The sequence below is a fragment of the Oncorhynchus kisutch genome, unplaced genomic scaffold, assembly GCF_002021735.2.
Source record: "Oncorhynchus kisutch isolate 150728-3 unplaced genomic scaffold, Okis_V2 scaffold1267, whole genome shotgun sequence".
NCBI classification, from domain to species: domain Eukaryota; kingdom Metazoa; phylum Chordata; class Actinopteri; order Salmoniformes; family Salmonidae; genus Oncorhynchus; species Oncorhynchus kisutch.
In genome coordinates, this window is record NW_022263212.1 from 109224 (window position 1) to 124194 (window position 14971).

Sequence of the window (14971 nt, forward strand, 5' to 3'; positions counted from 1 at the left end):
CCTGCTCAAGGATGGGTAAATATTGTCTTGTCTTGACCCTCTGGATAACCAACTATTATTTCAATGTATTTATATGGTGGAAAAAAACAACAGCTGAGAAATTGTACGACCACGACCGATATCCTTGGGTATCTCAGTAACATGTTGACCTGACACACCAAAGCACTGAAGGTCTTTGTCTCGTTCTCATGGTGCAACTGGGTGGAAATATGGCTCCCAGTTGGAGGATGATTGAGGTCCTTTGGTCAGCCCAGGTTAGGTTGCACCACGGCAGGGTCTTTCTGTAGTCCTTTGGTCAGCCCAGGTTAGGTTGCACCACGGCAGGGTCTTTCTGTAGTCCTTTGGTCAGCCCAGGTTAGGTTGCACCACGGCAGGGTCTTTCTGTAGTCCTTTGGTCAGCCCAGGTTAGGTTGCACCACGGCACGGTCTTTCTGTAGTCCTTTGGTCAGCCCAGGTTAGGTTGCACCACGGCAGGGTCTTTCTGAAGTCCTTTGGTCAGCCCAGGTTAGGTTGCACCACGGCAGGGTCTTTCTGTAGTCCTTTGGTCAGCCCAGGTTAGGTTGCACCACGGCAGGGTCTTTCTGTAGTCCTTTGGTCAGCCCAGGTTAGGTTGCACCACGGCAGGGTCTTTCTGTAGTCCTTTGGTCAGCCCAGGTTAGGTTGCACCACGGCAGGGTCTTTCTGTAGTCCTTTGGTCAGCCCAGGTTAGGTTGCACCACGGCAGGGTCTTTCTGTAGTCCTTTGGTCAGCCCAGGTTAGGTTGCACCACGGCAGGGTCTTTCTGTAGTCCTTTGGTCAGCCCAGGTTAGGTTGCACCACGGCAGGGTCTTTCTGTAGTCCTTTGGTCAGCCCAGGTTAGGTTGCACCACGGCAGGGTCTTTCTGTAGTCCTTTGGTCAGCCCAGGTTAGGTTGCACCACGACAGGGTCTTTCTGAAGTCCTTTGATCAGCCCAGATTAGGTTGCACCACGGCAGGGTCTTTCTGTAGTCCTTTGGTCAGCCCAGGTTAGGTTGCACCACGGCAGGGTCTTTCTGAAGTCCTTTGGTCAGCTGAGGTTAGGTTGCACCACGGCAGGGTCTTTATGAAGTCCTTTGGTCAGCCCAGGTTAGGTTGCACCACGGCAGGGTCTCTCTGAAGGACATGTGATTTTAAAGAGGATGATTGAAGTCCTTTGGTCAGCCGAGGTTAGGTTGCACTACGGCAGGGTCTTTATGAAGTCCTTTGGTCAGCCCAGGTTAGGTTGCACCACGGCAGGGTCTTTATGAAGTCCTTTGGTCAGCCCAGGTTAGGTTGCACCACGGCAGGGTCTTTATGAAGTCCTTTGGTCAGCCCAGGTTAGGTTGCACCACGGCAGGGTCTCTCTGAAGGACATGTGATTTTAAAGAGGATGATTGAAGTCCTTTGGTCAGCCGAGGTTAGTTTGCACCACGGCAGGATCTTTCTGAAGGACATGTGATTTTAAAGAGGATGATGTTTACTTTGCTGGAGAGACTCAGATAAGAACAGAGGTGGGACCTATACAGCATGAGTTCACATAGAAGTAAGTCAAAAGATGGGACCAAAGTATCACATTGAAAAATATTAATAGGAATCATTCAAGGCAATTTGAAAAATAAATGTTTTCAGCTGAGTTTTGAGAATGATCTGCACAATCCTCTCTCTTCCCTCCCGTCTCTCATAACTCTATCCTGTCCTCTCTCTTCCCTTCCCCCTCTCATAACTTGATCCTGTCCTCTCTCTTCCCTCCCCTCTCTCTTCCCTCCCCTCTCTCATAACTCTATCCTGTCCTCTCTCTTCCCTCCCCTCTCTCATAACTCTATCCTGTCCTCTCTCTTCCCTCCCCTCTCTCATAACTCTATCCTGTCCTCTCTCTTCCCTCCCCTCTCTCATAACTCTATCCTGTCCTCTCTCTTCCCTTCCCCCTCTCATAACTTGATCCTGTCCTCTCTCTTCCCTCCCCTCTCTCTTCCCTCCCCTCTCTCATAACTCTATCCTGTCCTCTCTCTTCCCTCCCCTCTCTCATAACTCTATCCTGTCCTCTCTCTTCCCTTCCCCCTCTCATAACTTGATCCTGTCCTCCAAAGAGGAGTGAGGACTAGACACATTCAATCGGCCCTCCTTATCCTCAAATAATCTCTGTGTTGGCAGACATACAGTGTGTTTTGTGTGTCCATGATAACATTGTCCACCAGATCGCTCTGTCTGTACCATACAACCTCAGCAGGCTGAGTGAGATCAGTGTTACAGCTGAGAGCAGCTTCCCTTCCCTCTGAGAAGACTTGGACTTGCAGCACACCAGCAGGTCACAGCATTGAAGAATCCTGAAACTCCTAAAACATATACAGAAGCCTGTGTGGTTCAGCATCAGTGATGGGATGACCAGGGTGTAATTCCCTGACACTCTTCCATCCACCATGCACCATCCACCATCCACCATGTACATCTGTTTGCCAGTGAGGTTTTCCTCAGAGGTGTTTTCTCACGGCTATTCTAACTCTAAATCTGCCAGTATGCAACTCTTCTCCACTGGGGTCAGTGTTAAAGCAAGGCACTGCATTTTCTCCCAATGAGCAATGGAGATACATTGCCTCGGGCCTCACTTCCATCAACTCCCTGTAAACACATTGCTGGGGCTCCAGTACCATTAAAACAAAAGATATCTTGTCCTCAGTGGTGAAGTTGGTGATACGTAGAGTGGAGCTGTTCTCAACCATTTGCCATCCCATTTCGTCCTCCAAGAAAGGTGCTAGGGAACTAAGGATGTCCCAAATGTTCACATTGTCACCACCCCTTGCCGTCCCACACAACAGGTCTACTGTCTCTCCTAACTGGATAAATGGCACAACTGGCTTCTTGCCTGTAGTTCTGCAAACGGTGAGGTCTATGTTCTTCTGTTTGGACCCTGTGCCATTTGTCCAGCACACCGTGTAATGCCCAGAGTCTGACTGAGTGAGGTTGTTGATCTGGAGATAAGAATTGTTCCTCAGATTCACAGATAGATTTTAGACGATCACATAAGTCTGCATCCAGGGTGGAATTCTCAGGTGAAGGGTTAGAGGTATTCACAGCAGCAGACTCTCTTCAGGTGAAGGGTTAGAGGTATTCACAGCAGCAGACTCTCTTCAGGTGAAGGGTTAGAGGTATTCACAGCAGCAGACTCTTCAGGTGAAGGGTTAGAGGTATTCACAGCAGCAGACTCTCTTCAGGTGAAGGGTTAGAGGTATTCACAGCAGCAGACTCTCTTCAGGTGAAGGGTTAGAGGTATTCAGAGCAGAGTGTGCTGAGTTGTTAGATCAGGAACTAAATGCCTATTGGAGGAGGGAGAAGTGAATTAGATTGTGTTAGATTGTCACTGATTGTAAATGCTAATGGTGACAGAAACACACCAGGGATGTATAGCCTCAGTTTGTGTAGGTGGCATCCTATTCCCTATAGGCCATATACAGTGCCTTGCGAAAGTATTCGCCCCCCTTGAACTTTGCGACATTTTGCCACATTTCAGGCTTCAAATATAAAGATATAAAACTGTATTTTTTTGTGAAGAATCAACAACAAGTGGGACACAATCATGAAGTGGAACGACATTTATTGGATATTTCAAACTTTTTTAACAAATCAAAAACTGAAAAATTGGGCGTGCAAAATTATTCAGCTTAAGTTAATACTTTGTAGCATCACCTTTTGCTGTGATTACAGCTGTAAGTCGCTTGGGGTATGTCTCTATCAGTTTTGCACATCGAGAGACTGAAATTATTTCCCATTCCTCCTTGCAAAACAGCTCGAGCTCAGTGAGGTTGGATGGAGAGCATTTGTGAACAGCAGTTTTCAGTTCTTTCCACAGATTCTCGATTGGATTCAGGTCTGGACTTTGACTTGGCCATTCTAACACCTGGATATGTTTATTTATTCTCAGGTCTTTTGCAGACTCCATCAGGTTTTCTTCCAGAATGGTCCTGTATTTGGCTCCATCCATCTTCCCATCAATTTTAACCATCTTCCCTGTCCCTGCTGAAGAAAAGCAGGCCCAAACCATGATGCTGCCACCACCATGTTTGACAGTGGGATGGTGTGTTCAGGGTGATGAGCTGTGTGGCTTTTACGCCAAACATAGCGTTTTGCATTGTTGCCAAAAAGTTCAATTTTGGTTTCATCTGACCAGAGCACCTTCTTCCACATGTTTGGTGTGTCTCCCAGGTGGCTTGTGGCAAACTTTAAACAACACTTTTTATGGTTATCTTTAAGAAATGGCTTTCTTCTTGCCACTCTTCCATAAAGGCCAGATTTGTGCAATATACGACTGATTGTTGTCCTATGGACAGAGTCTCCCACCTCAGCTGTAGATCTCTGCAGTTCATCCATCATGGGCCTCTTGGCTGCATCTCTGATCAGTCTTCTCCTTGTATGAGCTGAAAGTTTAGAGGGACGGCCAGGTCTTGGTAGATTTGCAGTGGTCTGATACTCCTTCCATTTCAATATTATCGCTTGCACAGTGCTCCTTGGGATGTTTAAAGCTTGGGAAATCTTTTTGTATCCAAATCCGGCTTTAAACTTCTTCACAACAGTATCTCGGACCTGCCTGGTGTGTTCCTTGTTCTTCATGATGCTCTCTGCGCTTTTAACGGACCTCTGAGACTATCACAGTGCAGGTGCATTTATATTTATCATCATTAGTCATTTAGGTCAACATTGGATCATTCAGAGATCCTCACTGAACTTCTGGAGAGAGTTTGCTGCACTGAAAGTAAAGGGGCTGAATAATTTTGCACGCAAAAAAATACAGTTTTATATCTTTATGTTTGAAGCCTGAAATGTGGCAAAAGGTCGCAAAGTTCAAGGGGGCCGAATACTTTCGCAAGGCACTGTACACCCTATTCCCTATGGGCCCTGATCAAAAGTACTGCACTGCATAGGGAATAGGGTGCCATTAGGGACGCAGCCCGAGTGTGCGTGTCATATTGCATAACTGTCAACTGGAAATGTGTTTAGTCATCTTATTACTGATACTAACCTGTCCGAGGCCATTTCCTGCACTCTCTCTCTTCTTGTCTAAATGTTTCAAATCAGTTCACAAAATACTGTATTTGTGAACAGAACTGAAATATATGAAATAAGCATGTCTAGCACAGGTGAACTACACATGGTGATGAGTAACCTTGACAACACCTGATGAATCGTGTTAGTAGATTAGTCACACACACAACACCGCTCACATAGTTGAGTACAAAAAACCCATCTCCATCCAGGCATTCATGTGCCTCATTTATTGCAATAGAGTGAGACAGTGCATGTTTTATTACAGTAGTAGTGGGGTGGTAACCTTGTGATGTGCATCAGGTAGAGATGCTTTGGGGTCAGAGCAGTAGAACAGTCATTGAGTTGGAGACGGTAAGAGTTGGGTCATAAAACAATATTATACAAAATGCTGCAATCACAAATATTTCCTGTCTACAGATACAGCTGAGAGAGACAGCATGATAAAGGTACAGAACAGGAGCCTGGTGCACTGCTCTGTACAGTACAAGTACAGACTGATACGCTGTCTGTCGTGACGGCTGTTAAGACCACTGGACATGCAAGTTGAGGCGGAATTTGAGATGCAGGAAGTGCGACATCCACACGTTTATGGTCTCTTGGTGCTCCACTTTCCTGTTTCTCAAAGAAAGGGTTTAGGGGTGGACGAGTCAGAGGACAGTCTTATCCGTGGGTTGTGACGGAGATCCCGGCCGGGCGGAACTTCATCTCAGTAAAGGGAATGGACGAGTCTTTGCCCTTCCAGTCTATCCACACCACACCCTATAACACAGCACAAGCAGTTGAATTACGTTCATTTAGTAGATTAAGTTGAGTTGACAAAACTTAAATTCAGTTACATTAGTTGATAGGAGTTGATAGCAGATGACACAACATCAAATAAGATGACTGTTCAAATCATAGAGATAGATAGAGGACTCTAGTGCCTAAAATCCCGTTTTAGCATGGGCATCGTCAACTGGGTGGGACTTCGTCAACTGGGTGGGACATCCTATGGGTTAATGAAGGATCACATAATTCCATCTGAGGGATCAGCCAATGAATTATACATGAGCAAACATTCCATAACTGCAGGTGGCAATAGATCACCAACCTTGGCTTTATATCTGTTCAGACAACACACTCTATGTGGCAGTGTGCACCTTTTCAGTTTGTTTACCAACTCGTAGAAGTAGTAGAATAAAAAAAAATTACTAATTCAAAATGAAGATGGCCTTAATGGTGCTGCCCATGCCCTCACAGATGCCATAATTGAACAGATACAAAGAAGAGTCCTCTATCATTCTCTATGGATCAATTTGAAACACTGGAGATGTGGTGCAGTGTTTATAGCATATCAGCATTGGGGTGCTGTCTTGCAATAGCAAAGACCAGGAAAAGTACTGTAATCAAAATGTCAAAGCAGCGACAAAAGCACTTAGTGGGATGATACTGGTACTAGTGGTACCTGGTTGTTGCTGTTGGTGCCATAGAGGCCGTTGAGGTTGGTCTTGTAGCAGTTTTTGTACCACCAGCCGCCCATGTAGGCCCTGGCACAGTGGATGCCCAGGGGGTGGGGTTCCTTGTCTCTGGTGGAGAATGGGCGCCCGTTGTGGTACCTCATGGAGTCACCTTATAGACGTGATGGGGAAGAAAGAAACAAGTACAATTCAGGATTTGTAGAGTAAGGGACCAATCCCACCCTCCACTTCAGTAAAATGTTTACTTTAGTGAAATTATGTGAATGGGATTGACCTCGTATTGAATATTTCTTTGTGAGCTATTTGAGTTTTGGTTCCTCAACCTTAAGCACCTGCTCTGCTAGGTTCTGTCCTCACATTCTATCTTGGCTAGTGTACATTCTGCTCTGCTAGGCTCTGTCCTCACATTCTATCTTGGCTAGTGTACATTCTGCTCTGCTAGGCTCTGTCCTCACATTCTATCTTGGCTAGTGTACATTCTGCTCTGCTAGGCTCTGTCCTCACATTCTATCTTGGCTAGTGTACATTCTGCTCTGCTAGGCTCTGTCCTCACATTCTATCTTGGCTAGTGTACATTATTTTACCTGCAGTGCCGGTGTATCCAGACACCTCGATGGCGTAGTGTTTGTCCACTGAGTCGATGGTGAAGCTGGAGTAATGGGCGTAGGCCGTATCGTTGCCTGAACGCAGGTCCACTCTCAGGCTCACTGGGCCCATGCTGGTCAGGTTGTGAAGCAGCTCATTACCTGGATGGATGAGAGATAGAGAGAAGGACATCATTTAAAACATATACTATGTACTCTATGTTCAAGCTGTGAGCTATGTAGAGTACATACTGTACGCTTTGGTAGTAGCCTCCCTTTTGATGCAGTTAGCATGGTTGGGGTCAATTCCATTTCAATGGTGAGGGTGGGTAAAGAAGGAGGAATCCGGATATGCAGTCATTGTTTTAGCATTACCCACAGAGTTTTTAAGCTACGGAGCGCGACATGGCTCAATGTGCCAGTAAATCAGCACAATTTACTTTTCCATTTTTTTTTCTTCAAATTGACACCATCTTGGAGATTTACTGAAGCTACTGCAGATTCCAAACAAGAATAATGGAAACCACTGTATAATAGGACAAACTTAGCAAATGAGGTATTTGTGGTAAGTACATGGGGGCCGCCATCTTCACGCATGTCCTCTATTCAGTCAATTCAAGAAGTGGACTGAAATTCCTATTTAAAATGTTCTCATAGAGAAGCATTAAAGAAAATTGGAAAATGTATTTGTTTACTTCCTGAATTTACTGAAATGATAATAGAAATGACCCCATCCCTGAACTACAGTTTCCTGTTTGTCCTCTTCTGAGGACTTTGAGTGGATCAGCAGCATTGAGCTGAACCTTACCGAGCCAGAACTCCTCGCTACGGTTTCCAAAGCCATTAGTGTAGTCACTCCAGGTTCTGAAGAAATCTGTCTTCCCGTTCATTCTCCTCTGGAACACCTACAGTATGCAACACATTCACAAAGCTGATATTGGAAACAGACAGACTCACCATAGAAAATAAATATGCATAGATGTCCCACATTCATAGCCATTTTATCATTCCCCCACGTACTATGTCCAACAAAATGCAGCTGTTCAAAAGGAAATGTGATTGTCAACCTTTGGAATCAGATGGCTGATGATTCAATCCCATTCAAACCCATGAGAGAGAGAGAGAGAGAGAGACAGAGAGACACACAGAGAGAGAGAGACAGAGTGAGACAGAGAGAGAGACAGAGAGAGAGAGAGAGAGAGAGAGAGAGAGACAGAGAGAGAGAGACAGAGAGAGACAGAGAGAGAGAGAGAGAGAGACAGAGAGAGAGACAGAGAGAGACAGAGAGAGAGAGAGAGACAGAGAGAGAGAGAGAGAGAGACAGAGAGAGAGAGAGAGAGAGAGAAGCCATGTATCTTACCGTCCAGCCTCCTCCCTCAGTCTCCATGTCACAGTAGACTCTGACTGCCTTCCCTTCCTTGCCCTCTGGGTAAAGATCCACCTCTCCTGACTGGAGTGCTCCGTTCAGCAGCTCTTGGGAACACTCCGTGGGGAATGGGAAGCGCAGTTTTCCTGAGCCGAGGGGATACAATTACTATACAATTACTATACAATTACTATAAGATTACTATACAATTACTATAAGATTACTATAAGATTACTATACAATTACTATAAGATTACTATACAATTACTATAAGATTACTATACAATTACTATAAGATTACTATAAGATTACTATACAATTACTATAAGATTACTATACAATTACTATAAGATTACTATACAATTACTATACAACTACTATAAGATTACTATAGAATTACTATACGATTACTATACAATTACTACAACATTACTATACAATTACTATACAACTACTATAAGATTACTATACAATTACTATAAGATTACTATACAATTACTATAAGATTACTATACAATGACTATACAATTACTACAACGTTACTATACAATTACTATACAACTACTATAAGATTACTATACAATTACTCTACGATTACTATACAATTACTACAACATTACTATACTATACAATTACTATAAGATTACTATACAATTACTAAACGATTACTATAACATTACTATACAATTACTACAACATTACTATACAATTACTATAAGATTACTAGACAATTACTATAACATTACTATACAATTACTATATTCTCTGTAAAAGATAAGTAACCCTGTTGCTTTGAGTTGATGAAATGTAGAGACTCATGTGCAAAGTACATTTTCAAAATTCACTGCTGGTCTGTAACACCTACCTGTGATAAACTCAGTGGTGACAATAGATGTGTACTGCCCCTCTCTCTCTCCCTGTACCAGCACCGTGTACTTAGACATAGAGAACAGTCCAGTCAGCTTGTACTCCGTCACCGTGGAGTCCAGAATCACCTCCTGGGGATATAGAGGGCCAGAGAAACAGATGTTTGAAACTGTCTTACCTCATGCACTGTTGTTTCACCTCATATAGTCCGTCCCAAATGGCACCCTATTTCCTATATAGTGCACTACTTTTGACGATGGGCCCTGGGTAAAAGTAGTACACTATAGGAATATGGTCATTTGGGACGCATCATTGTATACAATGATATATATATCATTGTAGCAAACTGGCTCAAATGAAGATCCTACATCTGTAGCATTGGTATACAATATAGTAGCAGTATAGTTGTGGTATTAAGTTCGCACGAATGTAACATGTGAGGAATAAAGCTCACCTTGACCTCCTCTCCTGCCGTCTGATAGGTCACTCTGTATCTGCTGAACGCAACACTGGGGGATTTCCATGATACAACAGCAGAACGAGCGCCCACCTCACCGGCCTTTACAGCTGAAGGACAAACCATCACACATACAGGTACGTTCTGTCCTGGTTCTTTTCCCTATACAGTAGGACCTCAGAAATACCAACGAGTCGGGAATAGAGGTCGTGTTGTAACTTTGGCCGGTCAGTCCGTAACTCTGAGCTTCAGATCTTTGAGGTTCTACGCTGTAGTTACATGTGATGTTGTGCAGTGTGTTTCCCCCCTGTGTACTCACCACTAGCCGTTGTGAAGGTGGTAGTGATGGCTGTGCTCTGCAGACTGTCTTTCTGACTCAGGGCTTTGACTGTGTACACGGTGTCTCTCTGCAGCCCTCTCAGCTGCTGCTCTACTGAGTTACCAGACACCATCACTGTCACTGTTACATTGGGAGCTGTGGGAGAGACGAGGGAGGAGGGACAGGGACTGCAGCTTAGGCTGGATTACAGCTTGGAACGTGAGTAGAACAGCATATAATGTACAGGTGTAGTTATACTAGCTATGGTACATAGTATATACTACAGGAGGTTGGTGGCACCTTAATTGGGGAGGACGGGCTCGTGGTAATGGCTGGAGTAGTTCCTATGTGTTTGATGCCATTCCCTTTGCTCCCTTCCAGACACTGGTATGAGTCGTTCTCCCCTCTGCAGCCTCCACTGGTCTACAGTGCCTTCTGAAAGTATTCAGACCCCTTGACTTTTTCCACATATAGTTACGTTACAGCCTTATTATAAAATTGATTCAATAGTTTTTTCCCTAATCAATCTACACACAATACCCCATAATGCCAAAACAAAAATATATAAATATTATTTTGCTAATTTATATATATATACTGTCTATATATCACATTTACATAAGTATTCAGAACCTTTACTCAGTACTTTGTTGAAGCAACTTTGGCAGTGATTACAGCATCAAGTCTTCTTGGGTCTGATGCTACAAGCTTGGCACACTTGTTTTTGGAGAGTTTCTGTCAGGTTTGATTGGGACCGTTGCTGCACAGCTATTTTCAGGTCTCTCCAGAGATGTTCGATCGGGTTCAAGTCCAGGCTCTGGCTGGGCCACTCAAGGACATTCAGAGACTTGTCCTGAAGCCACTCCTGCGTTGTCTTGGCTGTGTGCTTAGGGTTGTTGTCCTGTTGGAAGGTGAACCTTTGCCCCAGTCTGAGGTCCTGAGCGCTCTGGAGCAGGTTTTTATCAAGGTTCTCTCTGTACTTTGCTCCATTAATCTTTTCCTTGATCCTGACTAGTCTCCCAGTCCCTGCTGTTGAAAACATCCCCACAGCATGATGCTGCCTCCACCATGCTTCACTGTAGGGATGGTGCCAGGTTTCCTCCAGATGTGACGCTTGGCATTCAAGCCAAATAGTTAAATCTTGGTTTCATCAGACCAGAGAATCTTGTTTCTCATGGTCTGAGAGTCTTTAGGTGCCTTTTGGCAAACTCCAAGCGGGCTGTCATGTGCCTTTTACTGAGGAGTGGCTTCCGTCTGGCCACTCTACCATAAAGGCCTGATTGGTGGAGTGCAGCAGAGATGGTTGTCCTTCTGGAAGGTTCTCCCATCTCCACAGAGGAACTCGGAGCTCTGTCAGAGTGACCATCGGGTTCTTGGTCACAACCTTGACCATGGCTCTTTTCCCCCGATTGGTCAGTTTGGTCAGGTGGCCAGCTCTAGGAAGAGTCTTGGTGATTCCAAACTTCTTAATTTAAGAGTGATGGAGGCCACTGTGTTCTTGGGGATCTTCAATTCTGCAGACAGTTTTTGGTACCCTACCCCAGATCTGTGCCTCGACACAATCCTCTCTCGGAGCTCTATGGACAATTCCTTTGACCTCATGGTTTGGTTTTTGCCGTGACATGCACTGTCAACTGTGGGACCTTATATATACGGGTGTGTGCCTTTCCAAATCATGTCCAATCAATTTAATTTACCACAGGTGGACTCCAATCAAGTTGTTTTATTCTTTATTTAACTAGGATGATCAATGGAAATAGGATGCACCTGAGCTCAATTTCAAGTCTCATAGCATATAGTTTTCACTTAGTCATTATGGGTTATTGTGTGTAGATTGCTGAGGATTTTGTTTTTATAATAAGGCTGTAACATACCAAAATGTGTAAAAGTCAAGGGGTCTGAATACTTTCTGAAGGAACTGAATAACTATAGTTATACTACTGTATGTATGTTCACCATATCTTTTCATCAGGAAATGATACCAAACTCACTTTTTGCAGACTCATAACTGATGATGAAGCGGTCTACTTGGCCCATGGCGGGGGTCCATTGCAGCACTGCCTTGGTATCTGTTACGTTAGTTGCTTGGAGAACAGTTGGAGGGGCAGGTACTACAGTCCAAAGACAATGTGTTTTACATGGTGAATTTAGCTAAATAACAATTATTGTTTTGCCTTTATGTCATGTTTTAAAACACTTAATTGTTGTCATATTGCAGGACAAGACAACTGAAACTGTGGGTAAGAATAAGGCAAATCGTTCTGCACTCCACGTCCAAAGCAGAATGCATGATGATGTACTGTAATGGTGAGTTGCTACAGCACATTAGATCTAGGTAAGTGTGGTGATCACCTGTGGTCATGATGGCAATGAGGGGATCACTCTCTCTCTTCCCCATGGTGGACATCACACTGACCTCGTACGTGGCCCCCGAGGACAGCTTGGACAGAGACACCTGGGACTGCAGGGAATCCACAGTCACAGAACCACTCTCTCCTGTCAGGATGACAGACACACAACCACTCTCTCCTGTCAGGATGACAGACATACTGTAGACACAGAACCACTCTCTCCTGTCAGGATGACAGACACACAACCACTCTCTCCTGTCAGGATGACAGACATACTGTAGACACAGAACCACTCTCTCCTGTCAGGATGACAGACACACAACCACTCTCTTCTGTCATGATGACAGACACAGAACCACTCTCTCCTGTCAGGATGACAGACACAGAACCACTCTCTCCTGTCAGGGTGACAGACACAGATCCACTCCTCCTTTCAGGATGACAGATATACTGTAGACACAGAACCACTCTCTCCAATCATGATGACAGACATACTGTAGACACAGAACCACTCTCTCCTGTCATGATGACAGACATACTGTAGACACACAACCACTCTCTCCTGTCATGATGACAGACATACTGTAGACACAGAACCACTCTCTCCTGTCAGGATGACAGACACAGATCCACTCTCTCCTGTCATGATGACAGACAGACACAGAACCACTCTATCCTGTCATGATGACAGACATACTATAGACACAGAACCACTCTCTCATGCCATGATGACAGACACAGAACCACTCTCTCCTGTCATGATGACAGACATACTGTAGACACAGAACCACTCTCTTCTGTCATGATGACAGACATACTGTAGACACAGAACCACTCTCTTCTGTCATGATGACAGACACAGAACCACTCTCTCCTGTCATGATGACAGACACAGAATCACTCTCTCCTGTCATGATGACAGACATACTGTAGACACAGAACCACTCTCTCCTGTCATGATGACAGACACAGAACCACTCTCTCCTGTCATGATGACAGACACACTATAGACACAGAACCACTCTCTTCTGTCATGATGACAGACACAGAACCACTCTATCCTGTCATGATGACAGACATACTATAGACACAGAACCACTCTCTCATGCCATGATGACAGACACAGAACCACTCTCTCCTGTCATGATGACAGACATACTGTAGACACAGAACCACTCTCTTCTGTCATGATGACAGACATACTGTAGACACAGAACCACTCTCTTCTGTCATGATGACAGACACAGAACCACTCTCTCCTGTCAGGATGACAGACACAGAACCACTCTCTCCTGTCAGGGTGACAGACACAGATCCACTCTCTCCTTTCAGGATGACAGATATACTGTAGACACAGAACCACTCTCTCCAATCATGATGACAGACATACTGTAGACACAGAACCACTCTCTTCTGTCATGATGACAGACACAGAACCACTCTCTCCTGTCATGATGACAGACATACTGTAGACACAGAACCACTCTCTTCTGTCATGATGACAGACATACTGTAGACACAGAGCCACTCTCTTCTGTCATGATGACAGACATACTGTAGACACAGAAGCACTCTCTCCAGTCAGGATGACAGACATACTGTAGACACAGAACCACTCTCTTCTGTCATGATGACAGACATACTGTAGACACAGAACCACTCTCTTCTGTCATGATGACAGACACAGAACCACTCTCTCCTGTCAGGATGACAGACACAGAACCACTCTCTCCTGTCAGGGTGACAGACACAGATCCACTCCTCCTTTCAGGATGACAGATATACTGTAGACACAGAACCACTCTCTCCAATCATGATGACAGACATACTGTAGACACAGAAACCACTCTCTCCTGTCATGATGACAGACATACTGTAGACACACAACCACTCTCTCCTGTCATGATGACAGACATACTGTAGACACAGAACCACTCTCTCCTGTCAGGATGACAGACACAGATCCACTCTCTCCTGTCATGATGACAGACAGACACAGAACCACTCTCTTCTGTCATGATGACAGACATACCGTAGACACAGAACCACTCTCTCCTGTCAGGATGACAGACACAGATCCACTCTCTCCTGTCATGATGACAGACATACTGTAGACACAGCATCACTCTCTCCTGTCATGATGACAGACATACTGTAGACACAGAACCACTCTCTTCTGTCATGATGACAGACATACGTATACACAGAGCCACTCTCTCTGTCATGATGACAGACATACTGTAGACACAGAAGCACTCTCTCCCAGTCAGGATGACAGACTACTGTAGACACAGAACCACTCTCTTCTGTCATGATGACAGACATACTGTAGACACAGAACCACTCTCTTCTGTCAGATGACAGACACAGAACCACTCTCTCCTGTCAGGATGACAGACACACCACTCTCTTCCTGTCAGGATGACAGACAGACAGATCCACTCCTTCCTTCCAGGATGACAGATATCTGTAAGACCCCCTCACCATGACCACTCTCATCCAATCTATGACAGACATACTGTAGACACAGAACCAC

The 14971-nt window shown here is 44.7% G+C and overlaps 1 protein-coding gene across 1 annotated transcript; it reads right to left on the minus strand.

Moving 5' to 3' along the window:
* Window positions 1-5232: 5232 nt before the first annotated feature.
* tnxba (tenascin XBa) lies at window positions 5233-12647 on the minus strand. The gene is made up of 10 exons (XM_031818133.1): window positions 12437-12647; window positions 12076-12195; window positions 10085-10240; window positions 9763-9875; window positions 9307-9439; window positions 8436-8587; window positions 7884-7980; window positions 7076-7237; window positions 6479-6642; window positions 5233-5793 (listed from the first exon to the last, which is right to left on the minus strand). Exons 1-10 carry the CDS (start codon window positions 12630-12632, stop codon window positions 5695-5697), a joined length of 1392 nt encoding a protein of 463 aa, XP_031673993.1. The 5' UTR covers window positions 12633-12647; the 3' UTR covers window positions 5233-5694.
* Window positions 12648-14971: the final 2324 nt, after the last annotated feature.